Source organism: Haemorhous mexicanus, chromosome 22, assembly GCF_027477595.1.
Source record: "Haemorhous mexicanus isolate bHaeMex1 chromosome 22, bHaeMex1.pri, whole genome shotgun sequence".
Lineage (NCBI taxonomy): Eukaryota > Metazoa > Chordata > Aves > Passeriformes > Fringillidae > Haemorhous > Haemorhous mexicanus.
In genome coordinates, this window is record NC_082362.1 from 9,312,462 (window position 1) to 9,333,349 (window position 20,888).

The window sequence follows — 20,888 nt, forward strand, 5'->3', positions numbered from 1 at the left end:
TTGAATGACATCTCAGCTCTGGGAGCACAGCGAGTCAGGGGAGCCAAAATATTGTTACCAGCAGCATCCCTGCTCCTCCAGAGCTGCACCCTGGCTCATCCCTCCTGCTCAAAGCCAGCACAGAAACTTGTCTTTTAAACCAGCACAACAAGAACCTCTCACAAAGCTCCTGGCCAGAAAGAAAGCATTTGTAGCCCCAAAGCTGCCTACCTTGTGGTTCTGGTAGGAGGTGACAGAGATGAAGGAGGTCTCTGGGAAGACGTGGGTGCAGAAAGCCGTGTTCTTGGAGCCGAAGGCGTTGTTCTCGTCTGCCTTCACAATGTGCAGCCGGGGCTGGTATTTGTGCATTGAATTAAGGATGATCTGAAAGACAATTGATGCCAAAATGAGAAATCCATGCAAAAAAAGAAAAGAGTCAAGCCACGGCTGTTGGACACTTTGCAGCAGGACCCAAAGCCCGGCAGAGCTCAGCTTCAGCTTCGCTTGTGAGCTAGAAAGGAAATTTTACATTCTAGAAATGCACATGGACCAAGGCACAAAAGGCATCTGCAGCTCTGGCAAGCACAGCTGAACTTAAAGCTTTCCTGGTGAACCCTCATTTTCCATTGCTATTGGATAGAATCAGTCTGGGTGGAAAAAATGTCATAATTTTTTTTTCCCCAGCTCACGCCGAAGCTGTACAATATATAATTCACCAGCAGCCCGGCCTGTAAAGATTCCTAATAAATGCTTTACTGAGCTGAAAAATACACAGTTTAGCAGAGGAAAAAAAAAGCAACACAGAAACCACAGGGGGGAAAAAAGCTAGAAATTTTTTCTTTTATCTGCTGGTAAAAAAAAGAAATAAAAAAACAACCAAAAAAAACCCAACAAAACCCAAAAAACTACAAAGCAGCAGATTGGTTTTTCCTGCTGTTTGTGGAGTGGCTGAGTGTGGGTGGCTGGTCCAGGCACCTCTCCCCTCCTCGAGTCTTGGCCAGTGAAAGGCAGGACCAGCACCAGCCAAGGGATTTTTTGTGGAGGATGCCAGGGGGGCTGAGGAAGGGCTGGGGTCCAGCAGGGATCACAGCCTGGCTCCAGTAAAGGGTTTTTTTGGTGGAGCTTTTTGGGCTGAGAGAGGCTGCCCAGGATCATCCCATTGCAGCACTGAGATTCCACAAAGCAGGGATGTGCCCAGCCACTGCAGAAGAAAATGGCTTCAAGAAATGGAATTTCTTTTAAGAAGTGGGATGGTTTTAAGAAAAGCCTTTATTCCTTTTACTGGGCAAAGAAGAAATACTGCTGCCTTGTTTCCTCAGCATAATCCTTTCCAATCTCCTCCTTCTGCTCCCAAATGGGCTCACTGAGCCTGGCTGCTCCTGGGGGAGAGGGACTCCAGCCTGGCTGTCACCCCTGGGGTGCCCAAAGCCCAGGACAGGGACAGGGCCAAGGAGGGGACACTGTGATGGGTGGGACCTTCCACTGGTGATGGATGGATGGATGGATGGATGGATGGATGGATGGATGGATGGATGGATGGATGGATGGATGGATGTGCACACTGCAGCACAGCAGCATCAGCTCACACTAATTATGGTTTTGGCCATTTTAAATGAGAATTACCAAGAAGCAGAAGGTTTTTGCTCAGTGATTGCTCTGTGTGTTCAGAAACCCTTTCTTCTCCACAACTGCCATGTTCAGCAGCTCCAGGTGCTCCAGGCAGGAGGGGAGGCAGTGCATGGAGCTCGTGCTCTCCAAACCCCCTCATCTGCTGCAGGTCCCCCTGCCCACAGTAGCTGCTGCATTATGCACCACTTAAATGCAATTTTTACTGTTGACGTTTTCCAGACAACCCTCCCTGCTCCCCAAGAGAGAGAATGAGGAATTTTTGGCATTTTATCAGCTTTGCATCAAGCCTCTGAACCACTTTGTGGCTGTGCAGGGTGTAGATCTGAGAGGGTCGGCTCAGGTTTTGGGCTGGAGCCTTTTCTCTGCTTTCATGTATCAGGCACTCATAAAACAAAGTAACACCCAAGGGACAGCACTTTCATAAAAGAAGGGACATTTCAATTTTCAGTAATTAAGAGCTGAGGCATGCTGATAAATAATGGCTGTCTGGAGCAAAAGCTGGGGATTGCTGAGCTCTCCTCACTGTCTGTCCCACTCTGGCCAGCACGGGTGACTTTTCCCCACAGCCAGAGCAACTCAGCTTCAGGATAGAGAAAACAACTTTAAACTGAGATTTCCAAAGGGAAAATTAGGAGCCCAAGTTTTGATACACCCTGCATGAATAGCCTGTGTTTCCCCTCCAAAGCAGGATCCACTGGGCTGTAATGACCCCTTGAAAAAGATAAATGCATTTTTAAATAACATCTTCAGAGTCAAGGAGCTCCAACAATTTCCAAAATGAACAAATGAACTTCTTGGAGTCTGACAGAAGAACTCAGGAAAGGATTTCTGACAGATGCTCAATGTTTCAGTTGTGGCTGCAGATCTGCCTGGAGGTTCATCATGAAAAAAACCCTAAATGGCCAAATTTTGCCACTGCATTTACAAGTTTGGGCATTTCAGTCCCTTGCACAAAAAGTGAGTATTTGCTCACCTGTCTCAGTGCAATTCCTGCTGGAATTTGAGTGTGTGGCTCCCCACAAGCTGCAGAGGGGATTTCCCACATCTTTTTGGGGGTCAGCAACCACTCTCTGCATAAAACCAGCATTTTACTTAAGAACAAGAACTCCTGCACAGAGGCTGTGTCTGCACACAAATCCTCCTCACCTGTGCTTGGTGTAAACCCTGTGCATTCAAAATCCTTACAAACCACCCCAAAACCAACCTTTAGCCACAAAACACCAAGCCTGTGCAAAATGAAATGCCAACAATTCAGGCTAAATCGTTTTCAAGGCTGCTTTGGAAAGCTAAAAATACACAAAACAAATGTAAATTCCACTCCAGTGACGAACATCAGTGGAAAGATCAGCTTCAAGAATTGTGTCAAAAATGAGAAGTATTTTAATTCATGGGACAGAGCACTGAGCAGTGATGTAGGAGCCCTTGGCCTCAAAGGTGATGCTAAAACAATAATTTTGTATTTTCCTGCACTTCCCTTGTTCCTGGGGAGATGAATTCAGGGTCAGACACTGTCACAGATTTTTAAATTGTTTTTGTACAAAAAGTAGGCAGCTTGGCAGGGACCCAGTGGTGGGGACCCTCCTGGGCTGCACCAGGTGAGACCCAAAGAGCTCCTGGATAATTTGGGGAATATTTTGCACCTCTTGGCTGCTCCCTCTGCCCCTGGAACTGCCTTGGTGCTGGCAGAGGAGCCAGAGCATCCCCAGGGTGATGTCACTGCCACCCCTCCATGTCACACCTGCTGAGCAGACCCCCAAAGTCCAATGTGAGCTTACACAAACATCCATCCAATTTCATTTTTTTTAAATTTTCACCCCCCTGTCTCCCTCCTTTGTGCTGCTCACACACTTACAGCTGGAACTTCAGCTGTTACAGAACTCAACTTCATTTTTTTGGCACTCCCTAGTCAGCAAGAAATCTTAAAAGAAATGGTGTCATTTGCTCCTTTCATTTAATTTTACTTAGGAAAACAAACTCCTCTAACTTCTAATCTCTCACACTGCTGAGTAATGGCAGCTCCAGGGCCTGAATTTGCAGGATGGGACCCAAAGGCCACGAGCTGAGCTGGGGAAATGGTGCCACATTCCTGTCACAAGGCAAACTCGCCTTGAAATCACCAGTAAAATGTATTTACTTTCATATGAAATTTGGGGAGTTGATTTAAGAGCTCCCTGTTTCACCAAGGTATCAGATGTCAGATGATGCAGTGGTTGCTATGGCAACTCCCCTTTTTATATTGAATAGTAAATGGCTACGAAAAAGCCACATAATTTTATGGTTGCTCCCAGGGGATCACATAACTAATATAAAATCTTGCATTTTAATATATTTTCTGCCTCTTTCTTCCTTCCCTCTATTCTTTCAAAGTGAAAAAGCCTTTGAGTGAGGCTGGCCCTGGTCCCACATTGGGACTCAGAGTTGGAGTGTGATGGCCCAGCACAAAACCCTGACAATCCAGTTTTCTGCATGGAAAAAATGGTGCTTTAATCAAGGAGGCTCTGCAGAATCATCAGTTAATATTTAGAGCATTTGGTGCTACAAACCATCCCAGACTGAAGGGTTTTTTAGGAGAGAATGGTTTGGAGATGCTCCATCAGCTCTGGAGCTGACCCAGCTGTGCTGCCCAGGATGTGTCCAGGGGATCTGGGATCACAGATCCCTCTTCTCCCTGCACCCACCCTGGGACACCTCACCCCAAAGCCAGCATGAAAATCACAACAACATTTACAGTGGGAAAGACCCCCGAGATCACCCAGTTCAACAAAATAAAACATTCTACACCCACACCCTCTCCTCCTCTAAACCATGAGCTCTGAAATTCCTGAATCCCATCGTACCAATTTTCCCTTCCAGGGGAGGATTCCCTCCCTCTGCCCCAAGGCTGGGACAGACCAGGCTCTTCCCAGCCAGTCCCAGCCCCGAGTGCAGCCAGGCTGCTCCTGCAGGGCTGCAGGGGAGCCTCCCAAATCCACACTGCCCTGGCAAACAGCACAGAGGGGATAAAAGAAAGCCTGGAAAATCCTGGGAAAAGGTTCAACGTGAGCTCAGACAGATGTTCCTTAGGAAATGGCCAAAGCTGGGGTGGCTGGGTTTGTTCTCCCTCGGTTCTTTTTCATCTCCCATCAGCTGGAGTTCACTGGGACACAGCTGTGGGGTGATTCCACCTCCACTCTGCCACGGGAGGGTCTGGGTAGACCCCAGGTGTGACACCCTGGGACACCTGTGGCACCCCATGTGTGACCCCCACGCTGTCACCTGCCCCCTGGACCGTGACCTCCTGCCCTGCCCCTCTCCAGGCTGGCTCCCACTCCAAACCTGACCATTTCTGGATCTGATTCCAGTTCAGCTACACCAAAACCTGCTGTATTTGACTCACATAAACCAGCAATGTAACAACAAAAAGATTTAACAGAGAGAAGGAAATCTTCTTTTCAACCACCAAGCCCACTGGCCACTTCTAGCCCAGGGCTGAAATGGAAACCCTGGATCCATCCCTCCCTGTGGAACACACACTCCCCAGGGGCACACAGCTCTGCTCCTTTTTTTTTCCCCAGCAAACAATGTAAAACTTCACTTTGTAATTTATTTGGGCACCACTATTGCTCTGATTTCCTAAAATGAATGAGTACCAAAAAAAAACCAAAAAAAAAAAAAAAAAAAAAAAAAAAAGAAAACAAAAAGGAAATAATTTTTTCATGGATATTCTTTCAGCAGAAGGCTTAGGGATGCTCTGAAAAAATTGCCTGCAAATTTAGGGGTGGACAAAAGGGTTTTGCCAAGGTTGAAATGGACTGGGAAAAAAGGTGGCTTGGTATTGGGGGAGATTTTATATATATATATATATATATATATATATATATATATATACACACATATATATACATATATATATGTATGTATTCTTATAAATATATATATTCTTATAAATATACATATATATTCGTATAAATATAAATATCCTTATAAATAAAAAATACAGGAAATTTTTAGCTGAAAATTGCTCAGAGCAGAACAGAGGGGTGAGGCTGTGTCCTTTTCCCCAGGCAGGATTTCCCCCCTCCCTCCCTCCCTCCCTCCCTCCCTCTGGTGATCCCAGGGCCCGGGGTGGGGAAGCTGCTTCCAAGGCAGCACAGAAACCTCCCACCAGCACCCGAGAGGAAACTGCTTGGCCACAAGTCATAAAGCAAACAAATAAAAAAAAATTATGAATCAAAATTAGGGTTTTGCAAGATTAGTAGGACGTGGAGCTAATTAAAAGTGCCTGAGTGAGTCTGATGGGCACAGGCAGAAAAAGGCTGATTTAATTAATAGAAAAATGAAAAGGAAACCCCAGGACTAGGGGAAAAATTAAGGCTTTCAGTGATAATCAAATAAAACCAAGTGTGCAAATATTAAATCTGAAGAGAAATAACAAACTCATCAGCATTAATGAGTGAAGCCAGTAAACAGCAGATTTTCAAGAAAAACAGGAATATCACTTCAAATGCTGTCATGAGTGACAGGCCATCTATAATATCCTGTAGCTTTAAACCTCACTTGGTTACACCCCAGAAACTAAAATAAAAGCTTTATTTTAAAAGCAGATAAAGTAATTATGGCAATTAAAAGGCACCACCAGCAGCCCAGGAGTGAGGTAGGTACAGAGTTTTTAAACACAACCAAGCTCAGCAATGCTGTGTTGGGGGGAATTAAATTAAATATCTACTTTTATTTGTCACAACCTCCACTTCTAATCTCCTTTTATTACTTGCCTCCTTTGTTAATTGTTTGTTTCCCTGCAGGAATACCTTAATATATTCTAGAATCTCTTTATATATTCTTTATATTCCCATTTTTTTCATTTCCAATCAATTTGGTCCCAGTCAGAACCTCTCAAGAATGCTGATGTGATGCTCCTGCCCTTTCCAAGCTGGCCTGGCTGCAGGAGCTGAGTCCTCTGGCAGAGAGGTTTAATTTCAGTGGAGTCACTGACAACAGCAGCACAACACAGCACAAACCCCTCCTGGGATGCTCTCACTCCTCTCCCATTTTCCAGCGCTGCCCTGATGTGACTCTGAGTGCTCAAAACCAGGGAAGGGAGGCCTGGGTCAGGCTGGAATGTTTTCCCCCAGCTGCCATCCAGCTCATCCTTAACTCCCCTGGCACTGCAGACCCCACTCCTCAGGAGAAGGGTCCTGGGCTCCTGAGCTGCCAGCACGTCTGGAGCCACCAGTGTGGTCAGACCCCTGGCCAGTGCCCAAAGGGCTCCCCACGTCCTCCCTGCAGCCTCACTGCAGCTCTGAGCCAACTCCTCATGGTCCTTCAGCAGCCTCACCTGCCAGGGCACCTTCCCCCCCACTGTTTATGTACTTTAAACCTCTGGAGAAAGTGGAATTCCCTTCCTGAGGATTTATCACTGTGCAGACACACACTTGTGATTTCCCCATATTGCCCTGAATCAGATTTCTAAAGAAATACAGGTGTTATGTTCCCCTTTCCAACAGAGAGGGATTTTTGTGCATCCTCTGCAGCTGAGATTAGCACAAAATAACCTGGAGTGATGGAGTCATTCCCATTTTCCACCTGGAAAACACTGCCAGGCATTTCCCAGGCAGCATACACTGGGAAGGGATGTGCCACCCTTGCTGGCACTTTCGAGATTATTTTCACCTCTGCAAATGCCCTGTTACTCCCACGGCATCAGAGAGCAAAGCACCAGCCCTGCCAGAATCCCTCGTGCTCAGAATCACTCACCAGCCCCACGTAAATCAGAGGCTCTATCAGGTTGGTTATCTCTGCATGTAATGCTTTGAAAATACATAAATTCAGATTTCACTCTAAGCATAGGTGGCTTACAGTGCTTTCTTTGGGATCAGATAGACCTCACTGTAGCTAAACATTACAGTGGCTGCTGATTTCTTAATCCATTTCCAACATGAATGTTCCTCAGTTGTTAAGCCTGGTGTGAAAGAAACCTTTCATGGATGAAAAATCCCCCCGGAGCAAAATATACAGCCCACGTTTTCAGGCTGTGCTGTGTGAGCTGGGCACGGGCTTACCTGCCACAAAACCTGCTCAGCCACGGGGGTTTGGGGCAGATTACAGAGGCCTGAATTTGTTCTGATATAAAACCTGCTCAGTTTTACATGTCTGCATTGACAAATGCCTCCCTTGCCTCTGACTGGAACAATTTACCACAACAGATAACGGGCCAGGGCAAGCAGGAGTGAGGTTTGTGAGGGCTGGGCGTCAGAGAGAGCCTTTCCCACATCCCCAGCATGGTAAATAATCTCCAGCCTAATTCCATGGATTGCAGCAAAGGCTTCAATTCCACAGTTTATTAATTAAGATGTTTATCTTACTTTAAGCCTCAGATGTGCCTCCACTTCCTATAATCTCCAGGGGCTGCTCATCCCTGATATTAAGCAGCTATTTCAGTGCACAGTCAGACATGGATGGATAAATGGGCTCATTTGTTGATGGAATCCTGTGAAATTTCTGCTGCCTGTCTTTCAGGTGGTATCCCTGGCTCAGAGGAGCTGCACCCCATGCAGGGATGGGGACACTGCAGTGGCTGAGGGTGCCAGGGTGGGTGACCCAGCCCAGCTCTGCCTGGGCAGCTGCCCACACACCCAAAAATGCCCCAGCCAAGGCTGCAGAAATCCTCACTCCACGTGGTTTTGAGGTTTGGAGGAAATCAAAGACAAAAGGAAAGGCAGGCAGGCTCTGCTGGCGCACGGGAAGGCAAACAAACCCTGTGGCTTTTCTGACTTGTTTTTTTAGGGAGCTTTAAGAAAGTGTTTGCAGTCACTGGGAACAAATTCCTAGAAATGAGAAGCTGTTATTATTCCTAACGTAGTGCCTTCGTGGGACAGGCCCTGCAACAGCAGAACTGCTCTCAGCCTGAGCTGGTGGGAGCCTTGCCCCTCTCCTGCTGCAGAGCCCAGCTCTCCTCCATGTGCACCACAAAAAGTAAAGCACCACATCTCTAAAGCAGAGGATTAATTCAGGAGCCTAACGAGGAGCTGGCTGAGGATGGGTTCAGTCCCATTTGGCCAGGCAGGTTGTCAGTGCCTGAACAGAGCAGCAAACCAGGCACTTGAGATGATTTCAGGCATTTTCCCATTCCTGTGAGAGGGAAGGTGCTGGGCTGTGGTACATGGCCCCAGGGCAGTGAGCAGGGCTCATCTGGAGCCACAGCATGGTGGATATTACCCCAAAACCCAAACCACTGTCTCACCAGGGAAAAGACAAGCAGGCTGCTCATTGGAAAGGAGGAGGGGGTTAAAATCTTCCCTGTTAAAATGCAGTGCTAAAATCTCAGTTAAAAAATGACAAAGTCAGGAAAAGCAAACGTTTAAAGTTGCAAAACCAACACGGCACATCCTGTTTGTTTTACAGCCACATCGCACATCCTGCATGTTTTATGGTTTACATTTTACAGCATAAACAGTCATATATTAAACTGCAGAGTTAACCAAGAGAAAAACACAGAGTGAAAAAATGCCACGTGCAAAGCCAGCAGCTCGGGATGGCTGTGGCAGCCAAACGGTGGCAGGGGTGGCTCTGTGTCACTGTTACTGAGAGAGCCCTGACACAGTTGTTTCATTTCATTTCATTTCCGTGGTGCTTCCCCCCTTCAGGGGAGCAGAGAGGGGCTGTGATTAATAACAGCAGCATTAAAGGGTGCCGGGGAGCCTTTGAAGCTCACACATGTCTCAGTGGGGTCAGTAGGGTGGGGAGGGGGTCAGGGCCCAGCACGGGGCTGGGTTATCACCGAGTCCCTGACAGGGCCCGGCTTTTGGAGGCTCAAAATCCGCAAAAAATTACAAACACTGGCAAAAAAGTCTGGATTTTTAGCAGTGTTTTAAGCTGGTGGGGTCCTCCTGCCTCTGGAGTCAGGAGCTCCAGCTGATTTAGCTGTAACAGAATCACACTTTCTGGACAGCTTTGGGAGGCATTGGGACACTGACTCCAAGTGAAAAGCTGCTCTTTAGAGGCTCAATGCACAATCATTTTAAGCAAGACAGATCTATCCCTTCCCGCTCTGCACCTTTCTCACAGCCTCCCTTGCCCTCCTAACTGCTGCTGCTTAAAACACCATCAGGTTAAAACCCACATTTGATGACACAAATCAGATTCTCTTACCTTTGGTATGAGGAGGAGCTGATGGCACTAAACCAAGAAGGATTTTAAACTCTCTCTTCCCTTCCTCTCACCAAGGATGGTTTATTTTTACATTACTTTCAGCTCAAATTGTGCAAACCAGACAGGTCTGTGTTTTTATATGCAGTATCTGAGCACTCACTCTCCTGACAGGCTGCCAGGGCCCTTGGTCTGAGTTATTAAATGCACTGGGGCAGATAACTGTGTGCTCCCCACCTCTGCATTCCCAATACACGTGAATCAAAATTTTCCAAATAAAACACTTGATCTTTTTTAGGGCTGCCAAAGCCAGCTTGGAAAATCAGGAGTTTATGCAACCAGCTTCTGTGAGCTGCATGTACCACGTGCCAGGCTGAAAATCCCACAGTGCTGCCAGGAAAGACCCTGGGCAGAAAAGAAAACCTCAGTGGCATCCAGCAGGACACAACTGAGCCAGTCGTGGCTGTGTTTCCAAGAGTAGGGGAAGCACACAGACCCCCTCCCTTTGCTTTAAACACTCTCCCCAAGCACAAAATAACGTTGTTCCTTATTCTTAAATTAACAATTATTAACTGTTACACCCCATGCAGCATCCCAGACACAAACCCAGCACTATGGGCCCACCTCCACCCCAGCCCTTGCAGAATGTCTCTCTTACGTGTCCAAAGGGATCCAGGTGGTTGTTGGTGAGTTTGAGCTTCTGGAAGGACACCAGCTGCCTCATCCAGTGGGCTCCCGTGGCCGGGGAGTCGGGGTGCACGTACAGCCTGCCCGGCATGGCCGGCTCGGCCTTCCCGGCCACCATCCTGAGAACAGAGGGGACACGTGGGGCTTTACACACAGCATCACCCTGCCACAGCCTGGGCATGGAAGAGCTTTTTGTCCTTGGGCTCATCCCAGCAACTCTCCTGCCAGCCCTGGGGGTGTGCACTGGGACATGGGGACTCAGGGAGGCTCCTGCTGCTCACGGGGGGTTTGGGGATCCTTGTTTCAGCATCGCAGGCTGGCAGAGGAACCCCATCCCTGCTCCCAGGGGGATTCCCTTGGGGCAGTGTCCTCACATGGGCACTGTGGAGACACTTTGCAAGGAGAAAAACTTGTCTGGGATTTTGGAAATCTTCAAAGAGCCTTCTGCAAAGGGAGATGGCTCTGCACAGCAGAAAGTACCTGTGGGCAGGAGCAGAACTGGTGTGGCTGCACCTTCACAGCCAGGCAGGGCTCCCACAGCCTGTCCCAGTGGGAAGGGGCTGCTTCCCACTCTGGCCCAGCACCCTTCTGCAGCTCCCCGTGCCCCACACCACCACCAGCCCTCATGGACACAAGGCCCAGCCATGAGACATCATTTAATGGCAACGCCCTCATTACTCCACATTGTTCTCCTCTTATAAAACCCCAATAAAAGCAATATTACCAAAAACAACAGAAACTTTCCAGCAGCAATAAAAGGAAAAGGGGAAACAGCTCTAGGGCTGGCAAAAACTAAATTAAACAGAGTTAAGGACCATCCATCATCTCATGTTTAATGTCTGAAACACACAAAGTGGCCACCATGGTGCAGAGACCCTCAGTCCACTCCTCTTACCCAGCGGCATTCCGGGACAAAAGCACACGGAAAAGGGATTTTTTTAAAACTGGAGCAACCCTAATGTGCAAGTAAATAATTTCTGCTTTCTGGGATGTCACTGGCTTGTTCCCTGTGAAATTTTCCATTGCTTTTCAGCAGGCAGCAGCCAGGGGAAGGGTTTGGGGAAACCACAGCGAATAGTGGCAGTGAGGGAGGCTGCCGGGCATTTTGTGGGGGGAAATCAAAAGAGAAAAGAACACGTTTCCTTTGTCAGAGAGCAGAAACCCCAGCTGCCTCTTGGGTAAGTAACTTTGCTGGGAAAGGCACAGGGAAAGGAAGATTGACAGAGGATAATCAGGGCTCTGAGTGAACCACCCCATGTTTCGCTTTATAGCTGCTCTCCTAAAAGCAAAATATTACTATAGAAGAAAGGAATTTAAAACTTTTCTTGAGTCACATAGAGACCTAATTTTGAGGGCCAAAATGGACCATTAGATCATCCTGTCCAGCCTCTGGTACAAGGCAGGCTGTGGCTTTACCCTACTACACTGCACATGGCCAGATAACCCATGCTTGGCCTAAAGCATCTTCTCCAAGAAAACTCCCCAGCCTAGAACACTTTGGGATGGACAAAACACCAGCACCCAGCAGCACTTTTTTCCAGCAGTTAACCACCCAGCCTGTTAATAGTATTTCATTTTATATTTGTCTGGTTTAAACTTCCAGCCCTGGCTCTTGTGTCCATCACTGCTCCAGAGAGCTCTGGGACGTTGGCAGCCCTCCCATGGGAAGGTGTTTCTGTTGGTTTCTAAGTTTGCACAACAAATGGTTGATCCAATTGCAAATTTCTTGTGGAAAAGCAGGCAAACAGAAGTGCTGTCTTACCATTTGTTGTCACAGAATTTGTAGCGGTGGTCGTCGGCCGGGACGATGTCGATCAACAAAATGTACTTGGTCTTGGGGTTCATTCCAGTCACTTTGACCTTGTAACTGGGAAACATCCTCCTTAGGGAAAGCAGAGGGTCATCACGTTAGTGAGGGGTGGAAGCACTAGAACTGATGGAAACTTGGAGCAGCAGCCCAAAAAGCAGATCCACCATCAGAGGGATTCATGCAAGGACATTGTTGTTCATACCTGAATTAAACTCTCTCTTTCCAGAGCGTGTACCAGTGCAAAAGTGGGCACAAATTTTGATGAGGGTTTAAGGAGGGGGGCTTTGGGCCTGTGCCAGTAAAAGTAGGGTGAAGAGAGAGATACAGGGGGGTCAACACCCCCCTGTTTGTGAGAGGCCTGGACAAGGAGCCCTCACTTCTACAGGAGGCTCTATTTGGCTTATGGCAGGACCAAAATTGCAGATTTCTTGCTGCTGTGGAAGTGTTTGAAAAGTCTGGAGCCATGGCTACATTTCAGAGGAAACCGAGCACGGGCTTTGTCATCCACACAATCCCAATATCCACCAGCTCCCACCACTCCTCCCTCCAACAAACTGAGAACTGAGGATCAGTAAAGCCTGGGGAGACAAAGGGTTAACCCAGTGGTGGTGCAGACAGGCTCCTCTGGCCTTCTCAAATTTCCCAAATTCACAGCACACCCCTTAAACCTTGCTGGAGCCTGGAGCATGGCAGAGCTTCCCACCAAAATGTGCCTTGTCCTGCTGGCTCCAGCAACCAACACCAAGCTAGAGCATCCCATACACCCGTGCCTCATCAGAGAACATTTACAGGCACTACAGGCCCAAGGAGTGTTTGTGATATGAAATGATTCCTTTTTACAAAGCTATGTGACTGTGAAAACAGCAGATTCCATCACAGTCCAGCCTTCCAATCCAAAGGAGAGAGCCCTAATGGATACTGACACTGCCATGGGCTTCCCAATCCCTCGAGGCCGCGGCAGCAGCCAGGATTTGCAGGATTAGGCACTTCACATCCTCAGAATAACTATTTTCTTGGCTCCATCTTCCCCACCTCCTCCTCATCCAGTAAAAACACCCGAGTCAATAGAGCAAACTGGCTCACCACAGCTCTCCAGCCAGGACACAGAGTTCTCCTTCCACAAGGGATGCAGGATGAGAATTGCCACATCCTGGCCTCGTTCGAATTCCGTGAATTAAGATGGGCCCAAATCCTGATGTCATTTCTCCATCAGACATCAAGGCCACTTTGTCCCCCACTTTATCCCTCTTTTCCTGAGCTGGTCCAAGTCTGCAGCACCATTTTGTCGCTGCTTGGGGAGAAGGCAACAAAATGGGCCCTGTTCAAAATCGTTTCAATTGACTCTTTTAACTGCCCTGCATAAATTCCAGATGTTTACCATGTAATTAGCCTGGACTAAAAAGGGGTGGTTTAGCAATGTCCCTCTTTGATTTTCATTCATAAACTCTGCACTCCTCTTAACCTGGTCCTCCTACAGGTAAGCACCTGGGTAAATACAGTAGGACATTTCAATTTGTGAATACACAGCCCAATTCACACATTGAAAAAAATTGTATAAGGAATCCAATCTGAATGCCAAGATTTTTTTTTAATTAGGCCTTAAAATGGTATTTTAAAATGAAACAAAAAAGGGAAAAAAAAGAAAATTAAAAAAGGAGGATAAAATATTAAAAAACGTAAATGAAATTAACACAATTTGACAGTGTCATACCTGCACTGGGGATTTTTATAACATTGAGCTTCTGAATTTCTTTTTCCCTCAATCATTTCATTTACTGTAGAACATCCAAGCTGCTAAAGTAGCTGAACTGATATATTGTAAATGTTAAGTGCTTTTTTAATGGCATTTAAAATTAAGCTTCAGCATATGGAGTTCATATAGCATGGACATGCCTGAGTTTATAATGTTCTTTAGTATAGCCCTCTAAAATAAATACAAAGAGCCAAAGTACTACTATAATATATACAGCTGAAATTCTTTAAGGATAACAAATGGGGACTCACATCTGATTGAAGGTGTTGCTTAACTTGCAAACCACTCACTATCTCGCAGTGGTAGCATTGTACTCAGCAGTCCACAGACCCAGCTACAACCAAGTTTGCCAACTCTCCACATTCTTTTCCAGGAAAACATGGGTAGATTTTAGTAATTTGGCTGTGCGTGGACATTTCATCATTATTATTAGCTGCTGCATTTTGTCCTTAAAGAAAAAATATGCGACTAATGTGCTGTCCAGGGACTTGTCAGTTTAATTTTCTTAATGAAAACATATTTCTCAACCCCTTGGCAGAGGCTAGTTTAGTAAATATCTCTGCAATATGATACAAACATGGGTTGTGCATCTCTGATGGGAAGGCATGACAAACCCAAGAGCTGGGGCCAAGGAAATGCAGTCATAGAGATTGAATTAAAAAGAAAAAAAGAAGCAAGAGACAGCACCTAAGATCATGTCCTGGCCCTTATTAAATGCCCCATTTGAAAGAAGGGAGCAGAAACCCACGGTGGAGCTGCACCAGCCCTGCCCAGGAGCGAGGCCGTGCTACAGTGGCTCTATAGAGCTCCCTGTCAGGCCTGGGAAGGGGCCAAAAACCTGCCTGCTTCCCCAGATTTACTACAGGTCAATGGAGCTACTCAGAGGCACGAGGAGCTGCATCAGCAGTAGCTTTGCACAAGCAGCCCCTCCGGCAGGCCGGCGCAGGCAGGAGCCCGGCGGATGGGCGGCTCCCGGAGGATGCTCCGCTCCGCCAGCTCCTGGACAATAGGTTGCTTCATCACCCATTGCTCGGGGACCGGCAGAGGCACAAGGATCACCCAGTGCTGCAATAAAACTTGCCAAGGTCTTGCCAAGCTCTGGGAAAGCTCAGCCTGGCTTTGGTGGGAGGTCTGAAGCAAGAGCAGAGCAGATCCCTGTTTTATCCACCCTCCTTCCCACATGGCTCCAAACCGGGGGAGAGCATTGCTGCACAGAAACTGGGGACAAAAACTGGGAATTGGGGGCCTCCTGGGGAGTGTGTGCAAGCAGGTGACATCTGATCCTCAGGGCACCTCCTGTGCCAAGGGCAGCTGCAGCCCTGCCTGGGCAAACGGGGCAGCTTGGGGAGGTTCAGTGATGGGCACAAGTGCAGCACAGCAACACTCAAGTCTCTGGTGAAGTTTGAGCCACCAGTACTCAGGAGATTAATTGCAGCAATTCTTGGCCTCATCACCTTTTGTTCAGACCCAAAACCTCTTTGGACACGGTGTCCATGGGCTGCAGCAAATGCCCTGAATGTGCCAATGACAACACCATCCCTGGAGTGAGGATGTCCAGCACTGGACCCATTTCCTTCCAATTTACATTCCTTTTTTTGAAAGCCACACCAGGTGTGTGTCCAACCCAGCAGCACACCTTAGGTGGAGGCAGCAGGGCCACTCAGGGAGCAGGGCCCACCAGGCACCAGCAGCCCCACAGCAGCCCTGCCCACCCAGGGACCAGCCACGAGCCCTGGGAGCACCCGTGTGATGCACAAGGAACTCAGCACAAGCAGCCAAGCACCAGCCCCAACAGCCTCTTCTGCAAAACACCAAAATTGACAGGACTCCAGTTTGAGGCACATTCAAACCCATTTCTCCCTCCCTCCAGATCCAGCCAGAGCAGAAGGCACCATCCAGGCTCCTCAGCCCTGTCCTCAGGGTCTCGTGCCCCTCAAAGCTCTCTGCTGGGTTAAGTGCTGTGACAGGCACATTCCTGTCCCACCCCTGCACTGGCAGGGACAAAGTGCTGCTGTGCCATGGCAGCAGCTCTCACTGCCCCTCACAAGGCAACACTTAAATCAGATTTAATGTTCACACAAGAAAGGCATCCTCAAAGAAAGCAACCATGGGGAAAAGGCTACGGTGCCTCCTGTGTGAGCAGGACACCTCGTGTGACATTAAAATCCCACAGGCACTGGGTGATGCCCTGGGGAGGGCAGAGGGGCTGAGCCTGGCACTGGGGACCGTGGGCAGTGGGAGCAGGATCGGCATCACCAGAGCTTGGCACCACAATGCCACAGCCCCAGCTCAACCCTTCCCTGCAGATGAAATGTAGCAAAAACAGTAAAAGCCAGGAAAATAAACAAGCAGCACAATTCCACAGGCCTCCCAAGCTTCAAAGATGATGTGCTAGTGAATTATTTGTTCTGATAATGAAGCAGTCACTGCTTAGCTAAGTTTATGCTAGGCACATTTTATCTCTACATGATATTCACAAATTGTTTTAAAATGAACTGTTAGAATAAGCATCTCTTGTTTATTTATTTATACTATTACTATCCAATCCCCTTAACTGTGGAGCAGTTGCTGACATGGAGCCAAAGCTTCTATTATTGTTCAAACAAAGTTTAATTGATGTGTAATTGGCTGGTTGGATTTGGAAGTGAGCGATAAGAAAAAAGCTTTGCTTTTCTTTGGGGCAGCAGTTCCCAGCCTTTCAGGCTCTCCAGCCTTGGCCTCTCTGTGGGCATCTCACATGTGTTTTAATGCCCAGATGAGCAGGTCTGGTTGATCCTGGAGAGATGGGTGGCTGCAAAGCTCCCATGTCCAGCAAAATCTTATTTTTTGGGCTGGGGATGGCAAACCAGAAAAGTGGAGAGAATCAGAGCTGATTGAGGAGCTCAGATACTCATCTGAACAATGACTGTGCTGTGCACATCAGCAACAAACCCTCACTACTCTCCTGCTCACCAGGACTGAATCTGACCTTCACTCAGATGCCAACACCATTCCTGGTGTCCCTGTGGATGCATTAGCTGGGAGGGGATGTCTCTGACCAGCACAGGGTAAGCAGGGAATTCAAACAGTATTTCCATAGAGAAAACTGCATGGAAGCAGAACACCTGAGCAACCCCAGCCATGCCCTCACCAAAGGCTGCCTAGTGCTCTTTGAAGCCCATGGATTTATGTGGATTGGTACTCACTGCACTTCCCTGAGATATGAATGGTCCTTCAGATACTACTGAGTGCTTCCTTCTGTCTTTTCAAGGGAGTAAAAACATCCTCAAGCATTTCAGCAGCTCAGCAGCTGAAATTCTACTTTTTAAAACAATAAGACAAAGATTTCAAAAGACAGACAGAGATTTTACAATCCTTGCTTTTGGGATGGTCAAGTAAAGCAGTGACTGGAGTTTTGGAAGCTCCCGTGCTCTGCTGCCTGGGAAGGTGCTGCCTGTGGCAGATCAGGTTGTGAAGGGATCAGAAAACAACTGCTCACTCAACATCTTGGCTAACAAGCCATGTCATGGCTGAGCAACCGCCTCCTGAGAACCTGCTGGGCAGGCTGGGATGCCTCCAGCAATGCTCTCAGAACACCAAGGCAGGTGACACACCTGCATCCCTGATAACAACTAATGTGGCCCCAAATTCTTCTTGAGACTTGGCCATGGCTGCTTGAGGATGCTTCTCCTTGTCTTCATTGTTAGAAGGGAAAAGAATGGTGTGCAGAGCCTCCAAGAACTATGTCTCCATTCTGATGACCTTTCTTCATTTTTTTCTAATTTCCCTTCTTTCGACAAGTATTTCTTCCACTGACTTAACGCATCTTTAAAAATAATATTCTCCAGGGCAGATTAAAACAAATTTGGGGATGTCAGCTGTTTCTTTTAGCCTTTTAAATGGCATTTCCTTTTTGATAGATTCTTGCTTTCAGAAAATACTTTAAAGAGATCAAAGAGTTTTTCAACAGGGTCCCATTTTCCCAGTGTATCCTAACCCTCAGTCCCTTATTTCTCTTATCACCCACGCCACTCCGTTATGACGCTCTGTATACAAAGTAAGAGCAGTTAACTTTGAAGTGCTGGATTAGCCCATGCCAGATCCTTGCCTCAGAATAACAAACAATACAGGTTCAACAGGAGTTCTCATCAGTAGTTCATTTTTCAGCCCCAAATTCACTGTCACTAACACAAGCAACATTGAACTCTCAGTCTATGGGCAGATAGCAGAGATTTATCTGGTGGCAGGACCATGACCTAGTGATGAGAAGGTCAGACAGTTAAGGGATTTTTATATTTTGGAATGGCGAGGTTGTATTTTTTCCTTCTGGCTAGCACATCTAATTTTTAAATAAAACATTGTTTCTCACATACTTGAGAACTTGGTGAGCTGGATGGCTGCTTTCATGGTCTAGAAACATTTCCTTTCTTTGCCCCATGGTGACTCGAGGCACGGGCAGGCTCCTGGCCATGGGCTGCTTCTCTGGGCTTTCATTTTGCTGCAGCTGAAGTTGAGCAGAGAAGGTCCCAACATGCAGGAGGATGGGAGAGGTGGTGCCAGCAGCACCAGCAGCACAGCACAAAGATGCCTCAGAGCGAACCTGGGCAAGAGCACGGTCACCAACAGCATTTCAGGGCAGGTTTGCTCCCTCTCCAGCCCAGCTGCCTGGCAGTGGGCTGAGGGAGGAGCCGAGGCAGCCTTGGCACTGCTGGAGCCACAGCCCCGGTGTCCAGGAGCCTTTGAGGCAGCAGCAGAGCCCCAGCAATGGTTGGGACCTTCCCCAGCTGATCTGGGCTTGACCAAAGCCTCCCCTCACCGTGCCACAGCTCCAGCACCAGGACAAGCAGTGAAAGCTTTGGGAACACCCTTAACTGTGAGCATCCCATGTCTTTAAAAAGCAGGGATGGCTGCTTGAAGAGAGAAGTGTATCAGGAACCAGACTCCCATCCCTGCCTTCCTCGGCGTGCACAAGCTCTGACTCCCTTGCCAAAGCTGTCGACAACTTTAGCAGCACAGCCAAGAGCCATTGGAGTTCACTCCTGCTTCTTCTCTAAAAGCAGGAGTTTGCCTGAACAGGATGATTCCAGGACCCCAAATTTAGGAGCAAGCAGATCAAACATTCCTCAAATATCTATTTTATTTCTATGTTTTAAATTGACGGCTCACATTCCTTCGTTGATCTCGGATATTAAGGTTTGCTTTTGGATCAAAAACCATCAGCAGAAATTCTTGTAACTGCCTCAAAAGATTCTGGACAAATATTTCCCTTTAATTGTAATGAGAACTGGGCATCCATATGCCCTATGGAGCCATGGAAAATTTAACTTTTAAAGGATTATTCACACAGGAAAGCTGCACCAGCTTAGCCAAAGCATTTATACTTCTTCAGACCTTGATGTCCTAAAAACTAGTTTTATTTTGGTTTACTAAAGTTGATTAGGAACAGATTTTTTTAAAAAAACTGAAATAAGCCACTTTTAAAATGAAACTCGAACATCTAAAGGGGATTTGGGTCTTTTCCCCACATGCAAGATGCTTTATCAATTCTATTTTTTTCCTCTGCAGCATTTTCCTACATATGCTTCTTAAAACCTGCTACCATAGAGACCAAAGCTGGCTTTGTACCTGTGCACATCCTGCACTCCAGCCAAAACTCAAAGTCAGTATCTAGAGCCTCCTGTTATGCCTCAGGGCAGTTCTGCTACCACAGAGAAATGACACGTTATTTTCTCTTCAGGAGCTGCTCACAAAAATATCACCACACATCCTATGAACTGCCATTTTTTACTGAAGAAACAAAAGCTTTATCAAATTGTTTATCCTTGGCAATACCTGGATAGAGATTACAATGCTGCAAAGACTGGCACCTTGGGAAAAAGCCCTAGGGAACAGCTCAATAAATAATCTAACAGAAAGAAGAAATCCTGAGTCAGGAAAGCTGTGGAAGCAAAGATTAACTTCCAGCAGAAATAAAGCCCGAAAGATGAGATTTCACAAAGAATGGTTTGCCACGAGCTACAAAAGAATCTACAATTGTTCAGTCAAATAATAGCACATAAAAGCGAGAGGAAGAAATTGGAAAGCCAGATTTATAACGAAGTCCCTCATTTGCTTTCTGCTTTCTCCACCCCTCTCACAATTTCACAAGTGTGGAATTCCTAAAATCCCGCAGGAAAGGTGTGCACCCTGCTAGGACAGAGCGATGCCCCCACAGCAGGGCGGCCAGAGGGGAGGAATCCAGATGTGCAGCTGCATCTGCATCCTCTAATACACCCTGTGCCCTTTATTAGTGTCTAGATTGATTTCATTAATTTGATTTAATAGGATCTCACCGACTGGAACTTTTCTGTGGAGGTTTTTAGGGTATTTTTTGGTTCAGTAAGTTCTCTGGGGGAAGGCATTTTTTGGTTGGTTGGTTTGGTTTTGGAGCAGTTTTTGTTTGTTTTAACACACACGCACACACACATATATAAATACACACGGGAAGGTTTGTGAACAATTATTTCCAAAAGCAGGCACTCACAGCTCGCTGTGGGCGCTGGATTCATTCCCCCCATCCCTGGAAAGCGCCGCAGCCGCGCTGTGAGCAGGGATGGGAACCGGGATGCTGCAGCGGGAACCGGGGAGCAGGGACCGGGAGCAGCCGCCCCGCCGGGGCTCCGCGGAGCGGGGCTGCTCCAACAACGGGATTCCCTCTGCCTCCCGAAAAACCTGCCCTGCAAAACGCGGGATTCCCTCTGCCTCCCGAAAAACCTGCCCTGCAAAACGCCCCGCGAGATGGGCAGTGCCCGAAGGGATCACCCGTGGCCGATTTTCCTCTCATTCCCCCCGGTGTGGGCAGCCAGCGCTCCGGGCAGCGCCGGGGACGGGGCAATCCCTGCACCGCGGACATTCAGCCCTTTAAAACCATCACCGAATAATGCTCCG

General features: G+C 47.5%; 1 protein-coding gene across 1 annotated transcript in view; it reads right to left on the reverse strand.

Annotated features, from left to right (window-relative positions):
* TBX4 (T-box transcription factor 4) overlaps positions 1-20,888 on the reverse strand; it is a 30,771-nt gene that overhangs the window by 6,732 nt on the left and 3,151 nt on the right. The window contains exons 2-4 of the mRNA XM_059866151.1: positions 12,182-12,301; positions 10,391-10,538; positions 211-363 (exon numbers count right to left, since the gene is read on the reverse strand). Of these exons, the coding sequence (XP_059722134.1) occupies positions 211-363; positions 10,391-10,538; positions 12,182-12,301 (421 nt within the window). The remainder of the gene's footprint in view (positions 1-210; positions 364-10,390; positions 10,539-12,181; positions 12,302-20,888) is intronic.